At 63.4% G+C, this 25,478-nt stretch overlaps 3 protein-coding genes across 3 annotated transcripts in view; 2 read left to right on the top strand and 1 right to left on the bottom strand.

Moving 5' to 3' along the window:
* LOC119100786 (uncharacterized) overlaps positions 1-14,275 on the top strand; it is a 40,844-nt gene extending 26,569 nt beyond the window's left edge. The window contains exons 3-4 of the mRNA XM_037223922.1: positions 6,966-7,064; positions 14,121-14,275. Coding sequence (XP_037079817.1) covers positions 6,966-7,064; positions 14,121-14,210 — 189 coding nt within the window. The 3' untranslated portion in view covers positions 14,211-14,275. The remainder of the gene's footprint in view (positions 1-6,965; positions 7,065-14,120) is intronic.
* LOC119100700 (protein phosphatase 1 regulatory subunit 37) lies at positions 14,228-17,126 on the top strand. The gene is made up of 5 exons (XM_037223777.1): positions 14,228-14,353; positions 14,402-14,555; positions 14,913-15,067; positions 15,330-16,790; positions 17,100-17,126. The coding sequence occupies exons 1-5, from the start codon at positions 14,228-14,230 to the stop codon at positions 17,124-17,126; spliced, it is 1,923 nt and encodes a 640-aa protein (XP_037079672.1).
* Positions 17,127-21,654: 4,528 nt separating this feature from the next.
* Positions 21,655-25,395, bottom strand: LOC119100699 (zinc finger and BTB domain-containing protein 24-like). Its single transcript, XM_037223776.1, has 5 exons — positions 25,226-25,395; positions 23,737-24,828; positions 23,001-23,253; positions 22,061-22,274; positions 21,655-21,667 (listed from the first exon to the last, which is right to left on the bottom strand). Exons 1-5 carry the CDS (start codon positions 25,301-25,303, stop codon positions 21,655-21,657), a joined length of 1,650 nt encoding a protein of 549 aa, XP_037079671.1. The 5' UTR covers positions 25,304-25,395.
* Between the last annotated feature and the right edge of the window lie 83 nt (positions 25,396-25,478).

Raw genomic sequence — 25,478 nt, 5'->3', positions numbered from 1 at the left:
GAACCATAGGCCGCTTTATGTGCCTAGTCTGACGGTGGAGGCATCTTTACTTTCACACTTATGTGCCGCTGCAGGAACTCTGGTGCCTGATTACGTCGGCCGTTGTTCTCTTCTGGTTTCGTGGCTTCGCCTTGTGGTTCATTGACGTCATTTTTGCTCAACATTGCGTGCTGTCACGCATTCCATTCCATGCCGTTCCGTTCCTTCCATGAAATCCTTGTGGCCGAAAAATCGGCAAATAAGTGCCTTGCAAACGCAATTACCGGCTGCTATCATATGCAGTGGGCTATATCAAAAATGGTGGCTGAGTATGGCTAAGAAAGTAAAAAAGCTAAAAAAAAGCTAGTAAAAAAGTATGGCTGCCTGAAAGGTGTAACTTGAAGTTGAAATGCTGCGGATTGGGACCAAACTGCGCTGCGTTTGCTGAAAATGGTCCGGTAGCTGAATGGAGGTTAGATATTACATGATCCTCTTTGGAATGTGCATGCTACCGAATCGCTGGCGACAACGTACATAATCACGCGAGAGTGCTTTAGATGTTTCTCATGCAAATTTAGACTGCGAAAAAAATTCCGAAACCGCGTATGATACGAAGCTGTTCTGACGAATGTGCCGCAAAAGAATGACGGGCTGAAATGACTAAAGTTTCCCTGCTGACAAAGTCAGGCGAGTCACCGTGCGTTTTGCAGCTGGTCTTGCGGGATGATTCCGCCCGCTGTCGTTGCTGAGCCGCGAGCAGTTTTTGTGACGTTATGTGTCTGCCAACAGCTGAGCAAACCAGCCGTTGTGGTGAATCAGTTCCCCAGGGCCACGGGTTGTTGCGAGCCATTGTGTGCGTGGTGCGCCGGCTGCAGCAGCGCCCCGAGGCTGCTCTAGGGCGGAGAAGAGTGCACTGGCAACTCGAGTGGCCAGTCGGAGACGGGTGAGCCGGGCGACTCTGTGTGCGGAGCCATGTGGGGACATGACATTACGTGATCTCCGCCAACGTCAAGCATCGGCCGTCGAGACGCATGAAGGCTCGGAATGGCTGAGTTCGGACGTAATTAGTGGATTCCTATAGTGGGTAACAGTGAGGCACCCACGATGACTGGTGAGCCCTGTGCAGTTACGTCCCACCCTGACGGCAGCTGGTTCGTGCCTGACCCGAGCGGCCTGACAGCGGATAGAGACTTCCCAACCTGACGTCAGCTGGTCCGTGCCTGACCCGAGCGGCCTGACAGCGGATAGAGACTTCCCAACCTGACGTCAGCTGGTCCGTGCCTGACCCGAGCGGCCTGACAGCGGACAGGAACCTCCCAACCTGACGTCAGCTGGTCCGTGCCTGACCCGAGCGGCCTGGCTGCCCACTGCGGGCTTCTCCGGTGATTAACCGCTCACGGGGGACGGCTGGCCACCGCGTGCAGCGTCGGGCGTGCCGCGCGCTGTCCCAAAGGTGCCCTGCGGCCGGCCGCGACGGGTGTGCGCCGCGAGGAGCTGGCTGCCGGCGGTCGGGACGGGGCCGGCAGCCGCGCGCCGCTGCGTGCCGCCGCCCGGTCCGGGCCCGCCCGGCGGCCGCTATCGATTGTAGCCGGGCGGCGGCAGTCCGTGTGTAGCCGTGACCGCGGACGGCCGCGCCGCCGGCGTCCGACCTCCAGCCGGCCCAGAGGTGGGACCGACCCGCTGACCCGCCGGCGAACTCACCGACCCACCGACCGACTGGCCCACCGACCCACCGGCCGACTGGCCCACCGACCCACCGGCCGACTGGCCCACCGACCCGCCGACCGCCTGCCCCACCGACCCACAGACCGACTGGCCCACCGACCCACCGATCCACCGACCCGCCGACCCACCGGCGCACCGACCAACCAACCGACGGACCCAACGGTCAACCACCCCAAACAGATGTGCTCATTTGGTCACGGTGTCCTGCCCCGTATTTCTTGCCTACTCGGCTTAGCTCTACGGCTGGTCGACGCGGTTTAGGCGTTACGAAACAGTCAGTAGTTGTTGATCTTTCTTGTAGTTTAATACATGGATTTATCGCTCAAGCTAAGTTGAAAAAACGACTTATGTTCAATGTTCAGTTTTCCTCGTTACTCTTCCTGACTCAATAGCTCAATAGCTCAAAAGCTCAATAAGCTGTCGAATGCAGCATTCCGATGTGTGAAGTGACGGCGTTTAGTTTAAACCTCTAAGTCTAGCTTGGTTTCGCTGTAAATCATTTCGTCGCAAGTGTTCAAAAGTATGAAGTAGCTTCTGCCGCATCCACTGGTCTTTCTAGCATCTGCCCCCTGAAATGTAGACTGCGCCGCTGAGCCCTGATTTTGCGCAGTTGAGAACTTTTCCACGGCCAGACTGGAAGCATTGGCTATGACCCATCCCTGGTTGGCAATGCCACCGGTCGCCGTATGTCGCAGTTGTTTGACCCACGGCTGGGTCCGGCCGGTCTGACCCCGCCTGTCTGGCCGCCAGTCCTGGCTGTCACGACCCGAATCCCGCGCTGGAATCACCAACGAAATCTGGGTATATTGTTCTCGACATGCTGATCACACGCAAACCACTTGCAATCGCTTTGCGAGATGTCTCCATTCCATCATATTAAATATGTGTAGTGGGCGAGAAAAAAATGCTGAGAGACCGTGTGCAGTGCAGTGGTAACCAGACTGCTCTGAATCCTCTCCGGAGATAGGTGCCGCTCCCTTCAGACGCACGCAAACTTGCAGCAGCAGCGGCAGCAGTGGCATCTGTCGCAAACAAACGAAACATGTGTCAGCTTTACCAGCATGCGTGTATGAATGCCGATCTTCACCGGATCATGCCGTATTGCGTTTGGCCCGACTTGGCACAAGCTGTGGGAATGTTCCGAGCTTGTGGTGGTATGCGCTAGCAGTGCCCTGTTGCTGCGATCGAAGCGGAGAGCTGGTCTTATTGGAAAAGTGTCGAGTTCAGGAATTCCAGCGGACGGGGGCGCCATCGATGTGCATTGTTTATCAGCATGGAGAGATGACGCAGCGAATGGCTTGGAGGCTCATTGCCCTCCCTTGCTAGGGCGCGTGCCACGCGACGGCTATCATGATAAGAACGGCCAGCTTGCCATTCAGGCCAAGCCATGGTCTTCCCCGATATCATGCGCCTATCAGAATCGTGCTGGAACGCAATTCAGAAGTGCGAGAGAGGGCGGGGGCGGCGCCTCGACGCGGTGTGGGCGCACAGCAGATAAGGTGACAATCTTTACAGCATGTGCGGAGGCCTATACCAACAGAACCGCCCGCCATGGCAATGGTCTGAACCTCAGCACTGCTGCGCGACCCGAAAATAGCGAGTCCTCCGAGCTGTGTCCGACACATACCATTCGATACGGCGCTTTACTGCGCTGATGTCGCTGTCGGTCCGTTGGGACGTCTGCCTCTCGTGAGCCCGACCGAAGGGCGCGCCTCCGCGTCAGGATGTCTGGCATTGCGAGCCCGACCGAGGGGCGCACATCCGCGTCAGGACGTCTGCCTCTCGTGAGCCTGACCGAGGGGCGCACATCCGCGTCAGGACGTCTGGCTCTCGCATGCCCCACTCAGTGGTGCGCCTCCTCGTCAGAACGTCTGGCTCTCGCGAGCCCGACTGAGGGGCGCCCATCCGCGACTTACGAGGCAGAGCCCTCGGCACTCCGCAGCACACTCCTCACGCGCCGTGTGACCCGGTCGGGTCGGGTCGGACCCTGTTTGTCCTGTTGCACTCCGAGTTCCGGGGACGGTGTCTAGACGCGATCAAACACATGAAAGGCCTGATTGAATGGGCTGGATCGGTACAGCTTCCATGCGCTAGACGTTGCCGCTCTGGAAATCACGTCTGGCGGCGGCGATGCGAAACATCTTAGCCTCGGGATACTTCATGAAAGCTACTTGGCAGTCGCCAGCAAGCTACCATAGTAACCGCACCAAAAGCCAAACAATAGAACGAACGTAAGAAGCACTCATCCCCCGAACATTAATGGGCAACATATTGTTTCTGGGGCATCATCCGCGCGCCTGCCGTAAAGAAGAGGCCGGATATCACCACGGGAAACACGGAAGTGTCGAAACTGCGTCACCTCGTGAATGTAATGAATATTTGCTGACGTTCGCGTCCCCAATGATGTAAGGAATATCTGATGTAAGCACGTCAGCGGCCGCTTGATGACTGAATGGCTGTCCGGTGTAATTGCTTTAGCAGGGAAGAGCGGTCCTGATGAGCGTCGAGTGTTGGCTGCGGTGGCTGCTGCGGGGCGGGGTGACGACACTGCACCCGGAGGGGTGGCCCGGCCGTCGGGCTCTGGGGCGGCACTCTCGCGGCACCCGGGTGGCGGCGCTACACCCAGAGGGGCCGGGCGAGCTCGGGGGCGGCACTCCCGCGGGGCTTGGGTGACGGCACTACGCCCGGAGGGGCCGGCCGGGCCACCAGGGCGGCACTCCTGCGGGACCCGGGCGACGGCGCTGCACCCGGGGGGGCCGGCCAGGCTCTGGGGCGGCACTCCGTGGGACCCGGGCGACGGCGCTGCACCCGGAGGGGCCGGCCAGGCTCCGGGGCGGCACTCCGTGGGACCCGGGCGACGGCGCTGCACCCGGAGGGGCCGGCCAGGCTCCGGGGCGGCACTCCGCGGGACCCGGGCGACGGCGCTGCACCCGGGGGGGGGCCGGCCAGGCTCTGGGGCGGCACTCCGTGGGACCCGGGCGACGGCGCTGCACCCGGAGGGGCCGGCCAGGCTCCGGGGCGGCACTCCCTCCGCCAGCCGGCGGTCCGTTGTTTCCGATCTGGGAGGGCTCTGTGTCGGCCGCAGCCTCCGACTTCCGCCCTGACGCGGAGCCCTCTCAATATTGGTGACCATCCATCTGTGGGCACGTCCGATAGCGGATCCAGGGAGGCGAGGGGGAGGGGGACTGGTGGTCGTGGGGCCATGGGGCCACGGCCTCCCTCAAGATGGCCCAAGTCCTAAAAAAGACATATGTCCGGCGTTTGAAGTAGATCGAAGCAGCTGTTGCGAGAGGAAGTGAACACTTGTTGAGGTTAAAGGAGGCGAAATTCGATGAGCTTTTCAAAATCAGGACACCTTTCGGACTCTGGCCTCCCCAAGCCAGTCTCCGCGCACCCCCCCCCCCCCCCCCGCGCTCCCCCGAAAGCGGCGTTCTGAATCCGCCGTGAAGTACGTCATGAAGCAAACCGCCGCGTGGCCCTAATGTTTGGTATTCCGGTGTGATCGTTGTTTGGGACTGTTATGCTGTTGACCGACGCTGCCGTGGTGATACACGTCTGAACCTCTCACACCGGTCGGCCCAGTAGGCGCGGCGAAGAGCGCTGCTAGGCTACCGTTTTCACATGGTGGAAGAGATCCAGCGCCTGTCGCACGTGGTGCTTGACGTGCGTAAAAGGGGAACGTTTGGGGAACGTTTCAAGCATGGCGAGTGCGCTGGAAGTGGTTTGTCGCTGTACAAGGTGATTCGTCTCAAAACGGGATGGCGGTCAAATTGAAATCAGGCATGCCTTCTGCTTCTTACAGGCGCAGTGATGGAACTTTTTGACCGCACCTCGCATACAAAGAAGCTTCTTAAAACACAAAGACGATCCAGGCTGTTGTCCCGTGGCGGACCCGCTCATCATCAGCTGGCCTCATGCCACGCCAGACTCTATGTAGGGTGTAGTTCTGTTATGGTTAGTTATGAAGAAGCCTCCTGCAGCCGACTGTGGCGAGTATGAGGGACGGGAGCGACCATGGTATGGTCGCAGCCCCGACACTCGCGCGTGCTCAATGTACTGTGCGCGAGTGTGGTGTTATGTTGGAGCGCCGAGTTGCCATCGCGCTACATATCGGGTCGTTTGCGCTGAATGTGCGCCCTCATATGTATCAGAGTGATACAATGGAAGCCGGGATTGACAGCTCGAACTTGGGGAGCGGATTCGGAGTGCACAAACCCGCCAATATCGAAAAAGCAAGCATGCTGGTGTTTGTCGCGGCCCCGGCTTATCTGTCCCAGGAAGAACATCGGGTGCCAGCTGCTCCGGCGTGACAACGCACTCTCCCACGGTTTGTTGAAAACGCGCGAGTCGTAGGACCGCACCAACACCATCGCTTTTCTCTATCCGCTGTGCTGGTCGGTTTGGGCTCCTTGTGGCTTCTTTCTGTTGCCCCGGATAAAGTCCAGCGGCGGAGTCGACGTTCTGACGCGGCGGAGGAGGTCCAGCGCGAGTGGCAGGTGGAGCCTGACACATCCGATCGGACTTCTGACGCGGTGGAGGAGGTCCAGCGCGAGTGGCAGGTGGAGCCTGAAACGCCTGATCGGACTTCTGACGCGGTGGAGGAGGTCCAGCGCGAGTGGCAGGTGGAGCCTGACACGTCTGATCGGACTTCTGACGCGGTGGAGGAGGTCCAGCGCGAATGGCAGGTGGAGCCTGACACGTCTGATCGGACTCCCAGTGGGCATCCCAGCGTGGCGGGAGCGCTGGCAGCGATGCGTCGCTGCACAAGTGGATTTCCTTGAAGGGAGAGGTGTCCGAATGTAAATGGGGCGCGTGATTTGTTTTTGTTGGCGAAGTCTCGGAACTTTTTGATCGCACATCGTAAGACGCCGCAGGCGTTGTACGGTGTGTGCTCAAGCTGGGCAACAGCTGGCTGTGGTGTCCTGACTTTGGCAATGAACCCACGAAAGGCACATTTCTGCCTTGCTTTGTCCGGGTTAATTTGCATTCAGTTATGATTGCTATCTTAACTTGTCTGGGAGGGAGCTGGAACACAGCGACGCATGTTGACAAACTTGGACGCGAGGCTCAGCTTTTAATTCCAAGGTTACAGATACACACCCTCGCTCTGTCCGAGTCCCGCCAAGCGCGGCGTGTAACGCTGCCCGGCATTCGTCGCAGAACGTCCGCGGCCATAGCTGGCCGAGTGTCGCCGCCGCTCTGGCGCTGCCTCTCACGCCGTCGCTCCCCGGCCGCCCCTGACTCTGGCCTTCGCCTGCCAGGTGGACCTGCGACTGCTGGAGGCGCCGCCGTCGGCCGACCTGGTCGAGGTGTTCGGCGAGGTGCATGTGACCGACGGCCGGCCGTACGTGCTGGCCAAGGTGAGCGGTCGGGGCGGGCGCAACTGGTGCTGGCCGCCGGCTGCGGCGCCGCCGGCCAATTGCGCTAATGACCCGGCGGCGGCCGGCTAATCAGGCGCCGGCGGGCCGTGACGGTCCGCCGGGGCTAACCGCTGACCCGGCGGCGGTCAAGGTCGACTGTCCCCTTCGGTGACCGGGTCAAGTCACGGCCCACGCTCAGCTATCCTCAGAGGCGACATGTGGCGATGAATGCGCTGTTGAGGCTGCCGGCCGGCTGTCGGGCCGGTGCAGCGCCGCCGGCCCGGTGCCGCGGCGTCTCGACAGCGGCGGCGGGCGGCCGTGATGGAGCGGCCGGTCTCCGGCGTCGGCCGGCCGGCTCTGACTGGCGCCCGTCCGGCGCGCATCGCCGGACCGGCCCAGCCGGCCGCTGCCGGCAGGCGACCCGCTCCGACCCGGGCCCAGAGAGCGGCGGGTGTTTTGCGCCCGGCTTCGGATCGATGCGAGGCGCGCGGCTGGCGGCGCCGGCGTCTCCTGCTGCACACATCCTGTTGCGGTTGGCTGGACCACGTGCGCTCCCCGCCAGCGCGTCTCGGTGCGCCGCCGGCGCTCGCGCTGGGCGGCCGTCGGCACGACCGCGTTCCCGGCTGAAGTCGGGCGGGCCGGCCACTGCGCCGGGCCGTGCTCCCGCCGCGTCCTGCCACGCCACGGCGCGCCGCTCCGGTGTGAGTACGCGGCGGCCGGGCTGGCCCGTGTCGATCACCGGGCGTATCCGCCGGCCCCCGCCGTGGAGCGGCCGACATAAATCGAGCCGACGGGCGGCCGACGGAGCGCCGCTGACGAGTTCAACACCGCCCGCCGCGCCCGTGATAACGACCCGGCGGGGCGAGCCAGCGGCTGACGTTTGCCAGGCAGTCGGTGGAGCGCACCGTTTAATTTGTTCAATATGTCGCTCGCGCTTGGGAGCGGCGACCTATTGACTGGACGGTGGCAGTAGGTTTTGACCGAGAGGCGACAGCGTCGGAGATTGAAGTGAACCATTAGTTCGACGAGCTTGCGAGTGGTAGCAGGTTACTTCTGGGCGATTTTTCCTTCCCTCTTGCTTATGAACAGGTGGCCGGAAGTGCTCCCGCTTCGTCCTCCGCGACTTTGGGAGTCATGCGTTCATACGCATGTCAGAAAATGCCATTTACATCGCTGGGTGAACAGATGTGAAAGTGAAACGAACGGATGTGGCTGAAATTCCTTCGGCTATGAAATGTTGTTTATTTGATTCAGGTGCGCTGTCTTTGGCCTCGTCTTCTGGTGTTTCGCCGGTTTTTCCACCATTGACTGACGGTTGGCCGGCACATTTTGTGGCGTCTGGTACCATTCTGCTTGGGACGCTCGCGGCGTTAGCCGTGTTATTTCTCCGGTTTGCTGAGACATTGCTGTTTACCTCTTTTATATGCAGATTAAAAAATATCTCTCTTAAAGCGGGAGGTGAATGAGACCCAGGCGCTTTTGGAGCATTACATTTGCATGATAAATATGTTGCTCTGGTTGCATTACATCTACATTGCCCCATGTACATTTAAGGTCCCTAAATCCACAGTCTGTAAAGAAAAGCCTAGTGTTGTTTTCGTCTTCAAGCTTTTATGTGCTTTGTCAGCTTCCAAATTTAATCATGATGGGCTTACCCAGCTTGCCGGGATCTCCAGTCACTGTGTTGCTGGTCGTTTCCGCCGGCTGTGTTGTCCGCTGTCGTGGCTCTGTGGGCGGCGGGCGCCGCCGGCTGCCAACGCCGCCGATGGGTCGCCCGGCGACGCGTCAGAACTCCGCTTGGCGGGGGTGCACTGCCCGGCGGTCTGACCGTGACCTGTCACCGACCCCCCGGGGCTGGCTCGGATGGGCGGCGACACCACCCGGCGGTCCGACCGTGACCTGTCACCGACCCGCCGGGGCTGGCTCGGATGGGCGGCGACACCACCTGGCGGTCTGACCGTGACCTGTCACCGACCCGCCGGGGCTGGCTCGGATGGGCGGCGACACCACCCGGCGGTCCGACCGTGACCTGTCACCGACCCGCCGGGGCTGGCTCGGATGGGCGGCGACACCACCTGGCGGTCTGACCGTGACCTGTCACCGACCCGCCGGGGCTGGCTCGGATGGGCGGCGACACCACCCGGCGGTCCGACCGTGACCTGTCACCGACCCGCCGGGGCTGGCTCGGATGGGTGGTGACACCACCCGGCGGTCCGACCGTGACCTGTCACCGACCCGCCGGGGCTGGCTCGGATGGGCGGCGACACCACCTGGCGGTCTGACCGTGACCTGTCACCGACCCGCCGGGGCTGGCTCGGATGGGTGGTGACACCACCCGGCGGTCCGACCGTGACCTGTCACCGACCCGCCGGGGCTGGCTCGGATGGGTGGTGACACCACCCGGCGGTCCGACCGTGACCTGTCACCGACCCGCCGGGGCTGGCTCGGATGGGCGGCGACACCACCTGGCGGTCTGACCGTGACCTGTCACCGACCCGCCGGGGCTGGCTCGGATGGGCGGCGACACCACCTGGCGGTCTGACCGTGACCTGTCACCGACCCGCCGGGGCTGGCTCGGATGGGTGGTGACACCACCTGGCGGTCTGACCGTGACCTGTCACTGACCCGCCGGGGCTGGCTCGGATGGGTGGTGACACCACCCGGCGACACGTCAGAACTCCGCTTGGCGGGGGTGCACTGCCCGGCGGTCTGACCGTGACCTGTCACTGACCCGCCGGGGCTGGATCAGGTGGGTGGTGACACCACCTGGCGGTCTGACCGTGACCTGTCACTGACCCGCCGGGGCTGGATCAGGTGGGTGGTGACACCACCTGGCGGTCTGACCATGACCTGCCACCGACCCGCCGGGCTGGCGATCAGTGGGTGGTGACACCACCTGGCGGTCTGACCATGACCTGCCACCGACCCGCCGGGGCTGGATCAGGTGGGTGGTGACACCACCTGGCGGTCTGACCGTGACCTGTCACTGACCCGCCGGGGCTGGATCAGGTGGGTGGTGACACCACCCGGCGGTCTGACCGTGACCTGTCACCGACCCGCCGGGGCTGGCTCAGATGGGTGGTGACACCACCTGGCGGTCTGACTGTGACCTGTCACTGACCCGCCGGGGCTGGATCAGATGGGTGGTGACACCACCTGGCGGTCTGACCGTGACCTGCCACCGACCCGCCGGGGCTGGATCAGATGGGTGGTGACACCACCTGGCGGTCTGACCGTGACCTGTCACTAACCCGTGGGCCAGCGACAGGTCACGTGATGGCACAAGCCGCTGGGTTCGTGTCATCACGTGGTGAGGAGGTGATTTGTCGTGAACCGGCTCGGATCCGCCCACAGCCTGACGATCGGTCACCGCCGTGTTTTGTTTCTTTTGTCGTGTATTTTTGACCTTTCACATATTTTAGCTGAACGTGCCGCCACCTATACTTAGATTTATTACACTCTTTCAGCGCACGATATTCAGGATTGTGGTAGGTAGGGCGGGGAGCACCTGTTGCCATTTGTCATGGATGTCGGACAGGTGTGAAAGGTTAGCTTTTCTATCCCGCCAAAAGAATCTAAGACGCTCTGATCTCCTGGTCTCCTCAGGTTCTGTAAATGTCTCCGTCTTGGAGAAGACGTGCGATGGTGCAAGGAAGCCGTGGAATTGCGTGTGATCCGACGGCTGCTATGCAGTCGACGCCTGGCAGCTCTAGTCGTGCTGATGCTCTCGTCTATACTCATCGTCTTCTGCGCCGCCTTGTGCATGCCGCTTCGGTCAAAGGTCTCCTCTGATTCACCGGATTCCCCCTTCTTTGATTGATGCCAGTGTTTCTCTCCGTGCTCGGTAGAAGAATTTCGTTGAATCAACCTTGTGACATGCTATATCGCGCCTTTTGCTTTTGTTCCCCACGAGTCCAGCGCCGAATTATCACGGAAGCCGCTCATCTCATTTTATTGGGTCGCCCGTCAGGGTTACAGTGCTAGCGGAGAGCGCGCCTTTACGGGCCGCTCTTGACCACTAGCCACGGGCGGCTGATCCCTACTATTGTTGTGTATGATTGGTCGCCGAGTCCAATTAGTTGTGTGGTCTCAGCTGGGGGGGGGGGGGGGGGGCGAGTTGTCCGTGGTCTGGCCGGTGCTGACAGCGGCAGCCGCCCGCCGCGGGGCGACTCGCCAGCAGCACGCCTCACTGAGCGGGCCGTCAGCCGGCCAAGTGCAGTCCATCCGTCCGTCCACTGAGCGACCGGTCCGGGCCCCGGCGCGCGGGCGGATGCCGCGGGGCGACTCGCCAGCAGCACGCCTCGCTGAGCGGGACGCGACCCAACCAAGTACAGTCCATCCGTCCGTCCACTGATCGGTGGGTCCGGGCCCCGGCGCGCGGGCGGATGGCGCGTGGGGTGTCGAGCCGTCGGGCCGTCGCTCCGTCGAGCGCCGCCCGGCCCCGAGTCCCGATCGACCGTCGCCGCCGTTGAAGTGGCCGCTGCCGCTCGCGCCCCACTCCCCCGGGAAGCCGCGCGCCGCCGGCCTGCCCGGCTAATGGGGGCCAGGTGTGCGCCACGGCCGGCGCAGTTTTTGCGGCGGCCGCGGCGCGCGGGGCTATTCTCGGCGCGGCGATGACGCGGCTCGACCAGCTGGTCGGTCGCCGAGCCAGCTGGGCCGGCGCGCCCGGTCGCCGGCCGGCCCTGGAGCGTCGGCCGGTGCACAGGTGGTTCCGTGCCCGCCGCGCTGTTCGTTTCCGCCGGTGGCGGCGGTTTTGTCCTGTTAGGAGTGGCCGCACTCACGATCGATGGCCGGCCCGTGCCACCGCACTTGGCCGCTTAATTGATGGTCTCGGGCGGGCCGCTGCCGTCTGCACGTGGGGTGTGAGGGGCCATTGGTACGCTGACCTTGAGTCAGCTCATCAGGAGGCGGGTCAGGCCAGGTCACGAACTTTGAACAGCTGAAGTGAGCGGGACTCTAATCGTGGAGCCGATCGAGGCGCGAGGGTGTATGTGTGTCATTAGGCCATTACGATGTACTCCGGTGCTGAGGCTATGTGGCGTCGCCTGCCTCTCACCCTGGCAGGAAGAGGGAATCGGGCCCGTGCGTCGGGTTCCCCAAACGTGCAGCTTGACCATGACACTAGCGGTACCAGATCGAGGCGAGAGTAGTGAGGTTGCGGCTCAAATGTGCTCATGACAGTGCGGGTCACATATGGACTTGGTCGCCTTGGTTCGAGACTTCTAGGTATATTGTCATCGTTGCATCCGTTGTTGCATCCGTTGTATCGAGTGGGTAGTGGCGCTGTTTTCATCTCAGGCGTCTTAAATTGTGTCTTTATCTGCCCTAATGGCCCGTTGTTTACACTGGATGTTTGCGCTTTTATTTTCTGCGAGAGGCTGAGAGCCGGCCCTGTTTGCGTCCGATGGTACGATTCAGTGGCAAATCGTTGATCACTGCCTTCCCACGTTCGCGAGACGTCTAGGAAGCCAGCGTGCCAAACCGGCTGCGTTAAACGGGGCTGCTGTCGCGCCCGCGCCAGATGACCCGATTTATGACGCTCTCGTCCCCTCCCGCGCCACTGCTCCGGGATGCCTGGGCCGCTGTGTGTCACGCGTGCCGGCTCGTCTGCTTTGCATGCGACACCGGCGCCTCGGCTGCGACGCCCCCTGATGGCCCGCGGGCCGCTGTCTCATCTGCCTCGCATGGCCGGACATATGTGCCGTCCGTCCGCCCAACTCCGTGCTCGGGCGCGGCTTGCGGCCGCCGCTGATGGCCGAGTCGTGCTCCGGCGGCCGACATCAATCAGTGCCGCCCGCGTCCCGATATGACACGGACAGCGCGGCTGCGACGGATGGCCGGCGCCGACACCGCGCGCCGCATCGATCCCGCCCGGCGAACGGACGCGGCGTCCGGCGGTTGCGGCAGGTGGCGCTGCCCGCCCCCGCCGCCGGACGCCGCGGCGCGGCCGGTGCGCGGCGCGCCACGTCGGGCCGATCGCCGGCGGCGGTGGCGCGAGTGGGCCCCGGACGCGACTGTGCCGCCGAGCTCAGCGGCGGCTGGCAGCGCCGCTGAGCGGGCCCGGCGCGGCCGCTCGGCCAGCGCCGAGCCAGCCGGTTCTCGGCGGATTTCCCACCAATGTGTCATGTGTGTGTTTCGTGTGTCAATTTCGCGAATGATCCTGGACGCGTCTGTTCTTGGCGGGAATGAGCCGTGAAAGCTCAGAACGGTCTGTGGTTGGATCAGGGCCTATGTCAAGAATCTTCAGATCATGCAGATCCAGCCATTCTGCCCAACTGTTCTCGAAGCGTATTTCTGCCCAGACGCGGAGACGAGAGTAGATATGCAGTCACGGGGTGCTGTTTCCGTTGGCACGATCAGCCACGCCCTTCCAGCGTGGTGTGTTTTTGCCTCGCGAAATCCTCTGCCAGAGCATATGTGAATAGCAGATTGGATGCGTTAGGCTCGGTTCCTTGTTGGCCCATTTCCTGCGGCAAATAACGACCACTGGCTATCCTGGTTTTGTGGACGTGCTGCCTTTTGCCCGAGTACGTCGAAAATCAAAGAACAATTGGCGCCAGGTGGCCCAGTCGTTGCAACACCCTGAAATATAAGTTGTGATACTTGTAAATGTGTTGTTTGCGATGATACCATTTGCGTGAAACTCCTTGCTTTTAAGAGCGCATGCCTTTGGGCCTTTTTTTGTTTTACTGGTTTGACGAATTTAGCCAGCCAAATGTTCTGCAGTGTTCGCTTCACCGTGGTTTGATAATCTTCAGAATGTCACATGAGACTGGCCGTCCTTCGCAGCACTAATCGTTGTTGACCGAATCGCTAATCTATCGTGATTCCAAGGAATCATCGCTTCTTGGTCTGCCCCGCTCAGTGCCGTCCGCATGACTCCGGTTTGAATGCGCCCGTTTGCCGCTCGGCAGCACCGACCGCCGAACGCTGCCATTGTCCGGACGCGGCTGGAGACGTGCTGCAGGTATTGAGAGGGCGATGAACCCTGCCTCCGTGCCGCGATATTCGCCTGGCTTTTTGCCGGCTCCGTGTCTGACGTGGGCGGTGCGTCAGTTTTTCAGTGACGCGAGCGGCGTGGACCCGGCGCTGTACCAGCGAGCCTCGGAGCAGCTGGGCCGGCTGTTCCCGCGCCTGCAGCGCTGAGCGTCGCCGGCCGCGCCATGGAGTGCCACGCCGAGACTACCGAGCCGGCGTTCCAGCCGGCGACGGCCGCCGCCGCCGGCCAGGCCGAGGCGCCCGTAGTCGAGCCTGATTTTGGGCCCGAGCACGGTGACGCCCAGTTGGCCGTGCGGTGCGCCGCCGAGCCGCGCGAGCTCGCCGCCGTGCGCGAGGAGTGTGCCGACGGCGTCCGGCTGGAGAAGAGTGCGGAGGGGGCCGAGGTGGAGCAGAGCGCGCCGGGCGCCGCACTGACGGAGAGTCCCGAAAGCATCGAACTGGAAGAGAGTGTGGAGGGTGCCGAAGTGGAAGAGAGTGCCGAGAGCTTCGAAAGTGGGGTGGAAGAAGGTGCACGGGGCGCCGAACGGGGGGAGAGTGCACCGGGCGCTGCTATGGTGGAGAGTCCTGAGAGCATCGAACTGGACAGTGCAGAAAGTGCCGAACTGGTGGAGAGTGCAGAGGGTACCGTACTAGTGGAGAGCGCAGAGGGCGACGAAGTGGCAGAGAGTTCCGGGAGCACCGAACTGGATGAGAGTGCAGAGGGTGTCGAGTTGGCGTCGGTGCGGGAGGACAGTGCAGGCGACACGGGCGAGTGTGAGACCGGTGCGGCGGACGGGTCACCGGACAGTAGGGAGGCGGCAGGTGCCGTGGACGGGGCGCAGTGCGCCGCGGCTGGTTGGTGCGCGCCAGTGGTCGAGGACGACGGCGGTCCGCCGGAGGTCTCCGTCGGTGGCGGAGCGGACGCTTTGGCGGAGCTGGGTCCGAGCGAGACACCGTGCTCTGACTCCACCGAGCCGGCGGCCGCCCTGAAGGACGTGCTGGCGGACGCGCGCGAGAACTGCGCGGTCACCGCCGCCGCGGACGCCCTGGCCGACCTCGCGCTCCGCCCGGGGATGAACTGTGTGGTGGAGCTGCCAGGGGGCGTCTCGGCAGCCCCCGCGTCTCCTGTCACACCCAGCGACCTGGAAGACATCTCTGACTGGTTGCGGGACGAGTCGGCCGCCGCGGACCACGCGGACGACTCAACACGCGCCGCGGCACGCCTGGCGCTGGACTGCCGCGCGGCCTGCCGCGGCCGCCGCGGCCGGTGTCCTGGCCGGCGGGGCGGCGGACTGCCGGCCGGAGGAGTCGCCGGCGCCGGCGGAAGGCGCCCTGTGCTCGCCGCTGGAGAAGTCGTCCTCGCTGCCGCTGATCGACGGTCCGCCAGAGCCGGAGATCGTGCGGCGCCGGCGCGTCTCGTTCCCGGAGAGCGACGTCTCGCTGGTCACGGGCTACATCGAGCCTCGCAACCCGCTCGGCGCCATGTACAACGCCAGCCCGGAGGTGATCTCGGCGGCGTACCGGCAGTCGTGCCACAAACACGGCTCGCAGCCGCTGCCGGCCGTGCTGCGTCAGATCGCCGCGCTGCCTGTCATCGGAGACCGGGTCGAAAGCTTCTCGCTGCGCGGCCTGCGCCTGGAGCGTGCGCAGTGCGAGAGCCTCGAGGAGGTGCTCAAGAAGGTGCAGTTCAACCTAGTGGACGTCAGCGGCTGCGGCCTGGACGACGACTCGGCCGCCGCCATATTCGAGATGGTCGAGTTCTACGACTCGGCGCTGGCTGTCAGCTTCGGCGGCAACCGACTGGGCGTGCGCGGCTGGCAGGCGTGCTGTCGCATGATCAAGGCGAGCGCCTCGCTGGAGCGCCTGTCGGCCGAGGGCGTCGAGCTGTACGACCAGTCGGCGGCGGCGCTCGGCCGCAGTCTTCGGCTGTCGCCCAGCTTGCGCGTGCTGCACCTGGAGGGCTGCCGGCTGCACGGCCGGCCCATGGCGCTGCTCATCGCCGGCCTCAAGCAGAGCCCGGCGCTCAAGGAGCTGTACCTGGGCGAGAACGAGCTGGGCACCGGCGATGGCTCCATGCTGGGCAACATGCTCAAACTCAACTTGCGCCTGGACCTGGTCGACCTGCGCATCAACCACTTTGACAACGACAGCGTCAGCTTCCTGCTGGAGGCGCTGGCGCAGCAGCCGGCGTCGGCCAAGGGTGAGGGCCTGGCCTCGTTGAACCTCTGGTGCAACCGGTTCACGGTCAAGTCTGCCGGCTGCCTGGCGGCGCTGCTCGGACGCCACACAGCGCTGGAGACGCTCAACCTGGGCCGCAACGTGCTCGGCGACGAGACGCTGCGCGTGGTGAAGGAGGCGCTCATGGGTAACGCCAGCCTGCGGCGCCTCGGCCTGCAGGAGTGCCGGCTGGGCTGCGAGGGCGCCGTGGCGCTGGCCGAGATCCTGGCCGGCAACGCAGCGCTGCAGCGCGTCGACCTGCGCGGAAACGGCGTGCGCGTCGGCGGCCTGCTGGCGCTGACGCGCGCGCTCGAGCACAACACGCGCCTGCTGCAGCTCGACCTGGACCCGGCCGGCGACGAGCCTGAGCGGCTCATGCTGCACGCGCGCATCCGCGACTTGTGCGAGGCTAATCGACAGCGCAGCCAGCCGGAGGAGGAGGCGCCGCGCAGCGACACCATCCTGCGCCGACTGTCGGCCGCCTTCCGACGCGTCTCGCTCACCTGCGACGCTCCAGCGGCGGCGGCGGCGGCGGCAGCTGCCGCGGCGGCGTCGACGCCGGCGCCGGCGCCGCCGCCGGCCGAACCGGAAGCGACCGAGGAGCGGCGCCGACTGGTCAGTCCGAGTCCGTCGCCTACCTCCAGCCCGCTGCCCAGCCCATGCCGCAGCCGGTTCCGCGTGTTCAAGGTGGCGCCGCCGGCGGCCGGCTCGCCGCCGGTGTCGCCGGGGCTGCTGCAGCGGCCGGGCCGCTCCAGCTCCGACAGCGACGCTAGCAGCAGCCCCAGTCCCAGCCCGGTGCGCGTGGCCGCGCGCGGCTTCCGCGTCACGCCCGTCTCGGAGCCGGCGCGGCCCAGGTCGACGCAGTGAGCGGCACCCCAGCGCGGGCCGGCCGCGCCGACGGGTAGCCGCCACGCCCCCCTCACGGTCGGCAGCATAATATGGAGCGGTCGGCGCGACTGGTCTTCATGGAGACGGGCTGGGCGCCCGGCCTGCTGCCGCGGGAGTGTTGCCGACAACCCGCGCCGCAGCAACCGGACGGGACGCCGTGTGTTTTGAGCCTGAGCTGCGCGCGCTTGCCGGGCCGGCCGGAGCGCGTCGTGCCGCCTGAGTCGCTGATGTTGTGTGAGGCGCCTCGCCCTCTGCTACCTGGACACCTAGTACTGGCCAAAGAGTGGGCTGTTCTCCGCCGGGGGGCGGCGGCCGCCCTTTGTTAGAGTATGAGCTCCGTGTACCTGCCGTAGTGGCGCCCCGCGGCCGCCGCCGGGCTGCCCACATAGCCAAATCGTGGGATTACTTAACGGAGGATCGTCCCTGTACAAATCACAAAGGCGTGCGGTGGAGCGGCGCGATGTCTGTGATGATTTTATCGGCCCGTCGGTGAGTGTGCGATGCGCGCTGGGACGCGCCGTGGCGACGTCCCTGTTGTGTGACCTGAGTGTTGAGTTGTTTTAGTCAGCCGCCACGTGTACTGATATTTGACAGTACAAACAACGTAGATGAAATCGTAATATAATAAAGATCTCTCGTAATGAAGCAGTGGTCTGGCGTGGGAGGCCTCGCAAGGAGCAGCGATGACTGGTACTAGACGCCACTCGACCCGAACTGTACCACGTAGCCTCGGGCGGGTCAATCATCTGCGAAGGACGCTCCGAACTGAAGGTCTGTGACACTTAACGTGGACTGATGTTGATAATTCAGAATTTGAACCGCGCTTCGGCTGCTGTGGCCACTTCGCTCTGCGTTGATATGTCAACAAATAAGTGTCGTTATAAACTGACAGACTATGAGAGCGAAAGGAGCTAGGCAGCAGCGGCTGGCCTGTTCGGCCGACAGATGGCAGCCGTGCCGGCGGACGTCCGATCGCTACACCAAAGCTGACGTCAGCACATCCGCCGCGGGAGATCAGGCCGGTAATCTCATTGGCGCGCGTCAGCCGACAACTGCACATTAGCGTTGACGATTGGAATGCCCTGGGCACAAATTGTTTGCCGATCTTGTGACAGGCGCCGGATGCGGGTGATCAGTGTGCACCGCGCTCCCGACTCCGCTGAGCAGCGGTGTGTAGCGCTCAGATACAGGGATCCTCGCTGCGATGCAGGGATCCTTGCCGTGATACAGGGATCCTCGCTGCTACGCTCCAGGGATCCTCGCTGCTACGATACATGGATCCTCGCTGCTACGATACAGGGATCCTCGCTGCTACGATACAGGGATCCTCGCTGCTACGATATAGGGATACTCGCCACGGTACAGGGCTCCTCGCTGCTATGCAGGGATCCTCGCTGCGATGCATGGATCCTCGCTGCTACGATACAGTGATCCTCGCTGCGATATAGGGATCCTCGCCACGGTACAGGGATCCTTGCTGCGATACATGGATCCTCGCTGCTACGCTCCAGGGATCTTCGCTGCTACGATACAGGGATCCTCGCTGCTACGATATAGGGATCCTCGCCACGGTACAGGGGTCCTCGCTGCGATGTAGGGATCCTTGCTGCGATACATGTATCCTCGCTGCTACGCTCCAGGGATCCTCGCTGCTACGATACAGGAATCCTCGCTGCTACGATATAGGGATCCTCGCCACGGTACAGGGATCCTCGCCGCGATGTAGGAATCCTTGCTGCGATACATGTATCCTCGCTGCTACGCTCCAGGGATCCTCGCTGCTACGGTACAGGGATCTTCACTGCTACGATATAGGGATCCTCGCCACGGTACAGGGATCCTTGCTGTGATACAGGGATCCTCGCTGCTACGATACAGGGATCCTCGCTGCGCTATAGGGATCCTCGCTTCGGTTCAGGGGTCCTTGCTATGATGCATGGATCCTTATCATACGGGGATCCCCACAACGACACAGGGATGGAATTAGGGACTCAAACGGAGGGGCGGCGAGCCCAGTCCTCAAAATTAAATAAATTGTTCAGTGCATTTGCGAGGATTATTACGCACATAGATAAGGCAAGTAGTAATACCCTTGTTCCTCGTGGGAAAAAAAACAGGAGAGTGGAGACGTAGATGCGTTAATATTTCGGCAACATGCCTGTATCGAAACGAATAGCAAAAGTAAATGTAATATAGCAATGTGTATAACAATAGTAAAATTTACTTCTGCTATTCGCTTCAATAAAGGCATATTGCTGAAATATCGACACATCTTCATCTCCATCCTCACGATTTTTCTACGAGGAATAAGGCTATGGCTACTGTCATATATAAACCCAACTTTCACCTCATAGTCACGCTTGTGACCCATAGTTGCATTTAAGATAGCAAAAGAAATAAAAGCAGCAACAAGCGAGTCACTAAATTACTAATTAATGCTCGGTGCGCCCTCGTCCCAATTCCCCGCGACCCTAGCACTCAGCCCACCCCAGCCATCAGAGTGGGCAGCTCAGTACCCGCCAAGGCGCGAGCTGCCCTGCCGTGCGGCTCATTCCCCCCCCCCCCCCCTCTGGCGTGCTGTACCCGGCCGTGCGACTCTCCCCCCCCCCCCTACTAGCGAACTCTGCCAAGCGTGACTCAAACTGCAGTCAACTCGGGCCGCGCGGAGACAGTGGGCCGCTCAGTCAGACGCGGGCGTCACGCCGCAGCTGCTGAGCGACAACAGCCAGGCGGCGCTGACGGCGCGGCGCCCGGCTTAGCCAGGTCGCTGACGGCGCGGCTCCCGGCTCAGACAGGGTGTGGCGGCAGGCTGGCCAAGCGTTCAGTCATGACCTGTGCCCAGCGGTGACCTTGACCCTGGCTCATGGGACTTGGCTCAGTCCTTCATTGGCGGAGCGCTCATCAGAAGCCGTCACTCATGACGTATGTAGCACGTCACACGCGAGCGGCTGTGTTCCAAAGCGTGTGCACTATCGCGGCGAAGCTACCTGTGGCGCCACGTAAACAGGAATGTGGAGACATTTAGCAATGAGGAACAGGCCTTAGAGCCCCGTTCTTCATAAGCCAATGGAACCCCATTCCTCACCTCAGGGTAAGCCCATTCCCCACGTTTCACGTGACGATCGGAAGCCCATTCCTTACTTGGCCTAAAGGCGAAGTAAGTGTGTTTGTTTGCAAGGTCGTCTGCGCTGACATAGCAAAGCTTTGAAACGGTCGATGAGTTGTTGGCCGTCTGGTATATCCGGCAAACAGGCAGTTCTCGATCCCATTTGGAGAGTGTGATCGATAGTGATGCATTTCGTTACATAAAGTCTGTCAGTAGCTGTCATTCGAACACGATTCAAGCGCGCCATTTGTGTGCGCTATGCGACTTCAAGGGGTTCGATCAGCTGACTCTGCTTGTGCCCATATTCAGAACGACAGGAATTTCTCTTCGGCGTGTTCTACGACACCACCTCGGTGGGCGGACCTCGAGCCACAAGCCAATAAGGAGCAGGCCTATGATGTTTTGCCGTCCTCCCAGCGCCGGACATCATCGCTGTGTGACTGATTGGACGCAAATGACTACAGCGACCGCGCGCCCAATTTAGCACGAGCAGCGCCTCGCCCAGCCTGCCTCGGAGCGCAGCCCAGCAAAGGAAAGCGGCGGCGCCTGGACAACAGAGAGCAAAATCTGTATTTACAAAAGTCGCCTCCAAAGATGCGCCCTTCTCCCGACGTCAGCGCGCGCCCTACACGGCCGTCAAGATCTACAAGCCCTGCGCGAGCGGACCGGCGGCGGCGGGACAGCACACGGGACTATCACAAAACAGCCACGCTCAGAGCCCAGCGCCGCGGGGGCGGATAGCCTGGCGCCGACCTCCGCGCGCCAGGCCCGGCGGGGCGGACGGCCGCTGATCCCAGTCCAGGCCGCCCGAGTCGGCGCAGGGCCGCCGGCGGCCGCAGCCAGCACTCTGTCCGCCGGACGCGCGCTCACGCACACGATGAGACCACATGATTCACTGATGACTTCGATGAGTGTCCACTACTGGGAGACGCAGCTTCCGCGACACGACGTCGGCCCTCCGCCCACCGGCGGGTGCAGCCGCACCATATGTACACGATACAGACGTACAGTATGGCATAGTAGACGTGGTACCGGCCGGCGGGAGCGCTCGCTCCCGGTCCCAGCTAAGACGCACCCAGCAGCCTGTTCTCCGCCCATCAAGTGTATCCACCGCGATAAAATGCTGAAAATAAATCACAACGCATTCCTAAAGTTTATAACGAACCGATGTCTAGGATGGCGGTGCTGGTGCATAGAAAACCGGTACACTTTCTCGACCGCGAGTCACGTTCACCAATGCGCCAGCCACGGCACTGCACACCAACGGGCGCACACATTCATATAAAACTATGATTCCCCGCGCGCAGAACGGTCGCCACGCGCCCCACGCTTAAAACCGCCGCGTCGGCCGGCACGCCTCGGGCGCCGTACCACGCCGTCGTGACCGCGGTCGGCGCCGCTCTAGGCGTCCATCCTGGCCAGCGCGGCCTCGGCGGTCTCAGCGGCGTCGGCCGGCGCGCCGGGCCGCGGCGCCGGCGGCATCGCCTCGTCCCAGGCGTCGGCCGGGTCGGGCGCCGTCCGGCCGGCCGGCGGCGCGTCCGGGCTGGCCGGGCTTTCCGATACCGGCGGCGGCGGCGGCAGCTCGGAGTCCGACTCCTCCAACGTCAGCACCAGCTCGCCCTGCTCCGCGGCCTCAGCCGGCGGCGGGCAGGGCGTGCCGTCCTCCGGGGCGGGCGGCGACGCCGGCCGGCCGGCCTGCTCCGCGGCGCCGTCGTTCCGCTCCGCCCCGGCACCGCACGCCTCCGCGTCGCCAGGCGCGTCCGGAGCGCCGGCCTGCGGCTCGGACCGCGCGGCAGACGCGGCAGACGCGTCTGCGTCCAGCTCCACTCCGGACGAGGCCGCCTCGTGCGTCGCCACGCTCACCTCTTGGCCGTAGTGCGCCGACGACGAGCCGACCTCCTGGTCGTGCTGCATGTCCGCCTCGCTGGCCTGCTGCAGGTCGGACGTGATCACCTCCTCGCTGTGCTGCATCTCAGGCGCATCGACCTCCTGACACTGCTGCATGCCGTGCTCGCTGACGTCTTGGCGCAGGTCGGACTCGATGAGAACACGGTGCATGTCGGATTCACGAACAACGTGATGCATGTGAGACTCCATGACGTGGTGCATGTCGGACTCACTGACATCGTGGGCCATGTCTGATTCACTGACATCATGACGCATGCCGGGTCCACTGACGTCTTGACCCTGCTGCATGTCAGGCACGCTGACGTCCTGACCATGCTGCATATCAGAAACACTGACATCCTGACCTTGTTGCAGGTCCGCTGCACTGACATCCTGGTCCTGTTGCATGCCCGCTGCACTCATATCCTGGTCCTGCTGCAGGTCGGATACACTGACATCCTGGCTCTGTTGTATGCCAGATACACCGATATCCTGGCCATGCTGCACGTCGGTCATACTAACATCCTGGCCCTGTTGCGTGTCGGACACAATCATTTCCTGGCCCTGTTGCGTGTCAGACACAATCATTTCCTGGCCCTGGTGCGTTTCAGACACAATCATTTCCTGGCTCTGGTGCGTATCAGACACAATCATATCCTGGCCCTGATGCGTATCAGTCACAATCATTTCCTGACCATGGGGCATACCAGATCCACTGCCTTCGTGGCGATGCTGCATTTCTGATACGTCCACTCCCTGCCCATGATGTAAGTCCGAGACAATGACGTTCTGAGCGTGTTGCATGTCAGACATGTTCTGCTCATGTTGCATCTCTGACGCACTCGCTTCCTGACGCTGACCCACGCCCGCCAGCCGCACTTCCTGGCCATGCGGCATGTCCGACACGATGACCTCCTGGCCTTGGTGCACCTCGTACATGGTGACCTGGTCCTGCGGCATCTCGGTGACGATCACCTCCTGGCCGGGCTGCAGGCCCGCCATGCTCACCTGGCGGCCGTCGTGCATGCCCGACACGATCACGTGACCGTGCGCCATGTCCGATATGGTGATCTGGCCGTGCTGCAGGTCGGCCACGCTCACCCGCTGGCCGTACTGTAGGCCGGCGGCGGCCATGCCGTGGCCGGGCGACGGCGCGGCGCACATGCCGGGCACCACCGTCTGGCCGTGGCCGGGCTGGTGCGGCAGGTCGGGCAGGATGGCGGCCGGCTCGTGCGGCGCCGCCTCCAGGTCGGACACGGTGATCTGGGAGCTGGACACGCTCATCTGCGCCGACGAGACGAGCCCGGACGCCGCCCGGCGGCCGCGCGCCTCCGGCCAGAGGCGCGGCCCGCGCGCCACCACCGCCGGCGCCGGCGCCGCCGGCGGCGTCTGCAGCTGCGGCACCGACACCAAGTTGAGCGCGATCTGCGGCGCGGTGGTGCGCGGCAAGTCGATGCTCTCAGTGGAGCGCAGCGCCAGCGCCGGCGGCCGCGGCGCCAGCGCCGCCGCCGGCGCCTGCACATCGGGCAGCACCGACTCGCCGTCGGAGGCGCCCGGGCCGCCCGGCTCGCCGGCGGCCGGCCGCGGCTGCTCCACCTGGATGGTGACCGTGTCCTGGCCGTGCGGCCCGCCGCCGCTGCTCACCACCACCGGCACCGTGTACTGCGTCACCTCCACCACGGCGCCGCCGGAGACGGCCGGGCCGCCGTCGGCCGCCGGCCGCAGCGCGATGTACGAGATCATGCCGTTCTCGTCCTCGACGGGCACAATGCCGTCCGGCAGCTGCATGTACTCGCCGTCCACCGTCAGGCTGAGCGAGGCGGCTACGCTGTTGGCCACGGCCGACATGGACTCGGCTTCGGAGCTGGGGTCGAGCGGCGCGGCGGCGCCCGGCGGCGGGTCGCTGGCGGCCGCCGCCTCCTGCTTCACGGACGCCGGCGACGGCGGCGGCGGCGGCGCCGGTGTGGCGCGCCGCAACTCCGACGACAGCTTGTGGACGGAGCGCATGTGGCCCTTGAGGTTATAGCTGCGCGAGAACGACATGCCGCAGAACTCGCACTTCCACTCGAGCTTGCGCTTGGGGTCGGGCGCTTGACGGCACGCATTGCCGCGCATGTGGCCCTCCAGCAGGCTGAGGTTGTTGAAGAGCACACCGCAGTCCTTGCACTTGTACTCCTTGGTGACCTTGTGACGCCGCTGCCGGTGCTGCGCCAGCTCCGAGTCGCTGATGGCCTCGAAGTCGCACCGGTCGCACTTGGGGAAGGTGATGAAGCGCGGCGGCTGAATGCCGTGCTTGATGTACTGGTGGTACATCAGCTGCAGCTTCTTGGGCGCCGAGAAGCCGCACAGCTGGCACGCGCCGAGCCCGCTCACGCCGCGCGTGTCGTGCACGTCGCGCAGGTGCGTGAAGTAGTCGTCGACGGCGGCGAACTCGATCGGGTCGCCAGCCTGCACGCACGCCGTGCACGACAGCGTGTTGAGGTCGATGGCGGCCGCGTCTCTGTGCTCGTCCTGGAAGTGCTTGGCCATCTGGTCCGCCCACCAGAAGTCCACCTGCTTGCCGGCGCGCGCGCAGAGCGAGCAGGTGAGCGGCGACTCCAGCGTGTCGGCCGGCGACGGCTGCTGCTTCACCATCACGTACTCGCTGCGGCCGGGCGAGCCCGAACCCACCTGGGTCACCAGACGCACCTGCCGGCCAGAGCAGAGGTCAAGTCTGGGGAGCGGCGTCCATCGCGGTACCGGTGATGGCCGCACGCGAGCCGCGACGGTTGTCTAATTCACGCTGATAAAGCATAGGATGTCGCATGCAGTGTACCGTCCTCGGACATGTAATCACATCACTTCCAAAATCAGCACCTCGCCGACTACATCTGGCTGGAAAAAACGTCAGCTCTAAATATTTTACAAACCCGCTGATGCAATCGTTGATCCAGAACAGCGCACGAGTAAGACAAACGCCAATACAGTAAAGTCAAGAACCGAAGGGCGAAATCTACACAGGCCCACCCTGCCCAGGTAGGGGAATGGAGCAGCAGAGAGAGGGGAAGGGAGGGGCGGTCGGGCGGGCGCCAGGCGGCGGACTGACCTTGATGTTCTGTCCGCCGCGCAGCACTTCTGGGTGCTGTTTCAGCAGCTGGCTGACCAGCTCGGACGTGTCGCCCATGTCCTGCACGGTCAGGGTCAGCTGCGGACTCTCGGAGAACTGCACCCGCTTCTTGGCGCTGGCGCCGCCGGCACCGCCCGGCGTCGGCTCCTGCTTTAGGAGCGGCCGCGGCGGGCGGGGCGTGCTCGGCGTGGCCAGCGCGGCCGGCGCGGCCGGCGCGCTTGCCACAGCCGGC

Source organism: Pollicipes pollicipes, unplaced genomic scaffold (assembly GCF_011947565.3).
Source record: "Pollicipes pollicipes isolate AB1234 unplaced genomic scaffold, Ppol_2.1 Scaffold_4881;HRSCAF=5763_pilon_pilon_pilon, whole genome shotgun sequence".
Taxonomy (NCBI): Eukaryota; Metazoa; Arthropoda; class Thecostraca; order Pollicipedomorpha; family Pollicipedidae; genus Pollicipes; species Pollicipes pollicipes.
This window is presented reverse-complemented; position numbering and strand designations above follow the sequence as displayed.

Excerpts from the sequence above, each read along its gene's own strand:
- LOC119100700 (XM_037223777.1), top strand. The coding sequence starts at position 14,228 with ATGGAGTGCCACGCCGAGACTACCGAGCCGGCGTTCCAGCCGGCGACG. Across the intron at positions 15,068-15,329 it reads ACGCGCGCGAGAACTGCGCG|GCGGACTGCCGGCCGGAGGA; the intron begins GTCACCGCCGCC and ends GCCGGCGGGGCG. Across the intron at positions 16,791-17,099 it reads CTCCAGCGGCGGCGGCGGCG|CCGGCGCGGCCCAGGTCGAC; the intron begins GCGGCAGCTGCC and ends CCCGTCTCGGAG.
- LOC119100699 (XM_037223776.1), bottom strand. The coding sequence starts at position 25,303 with ATGGGCGACACGTCCGAGCTGGTCAGCCAGCTGCTGAAACAGCACCCA. Across the intron at positions 23,254-23,736 it reads AGGACACGGTCACCATCCAG|TACGGCCAGCGGGTGAGCGT; the intron begins GTGGAGCAGCCG and ends GCCGGCCTACAG. Across the intron at positions 22,275-23,000 it reads AGTGCGGCTGGCGGGCGTGG|ACGTCAGCGAGCACGGCATG; the intron begins GTCAGCGTCAGG and ends ACCTGCGCCAAG.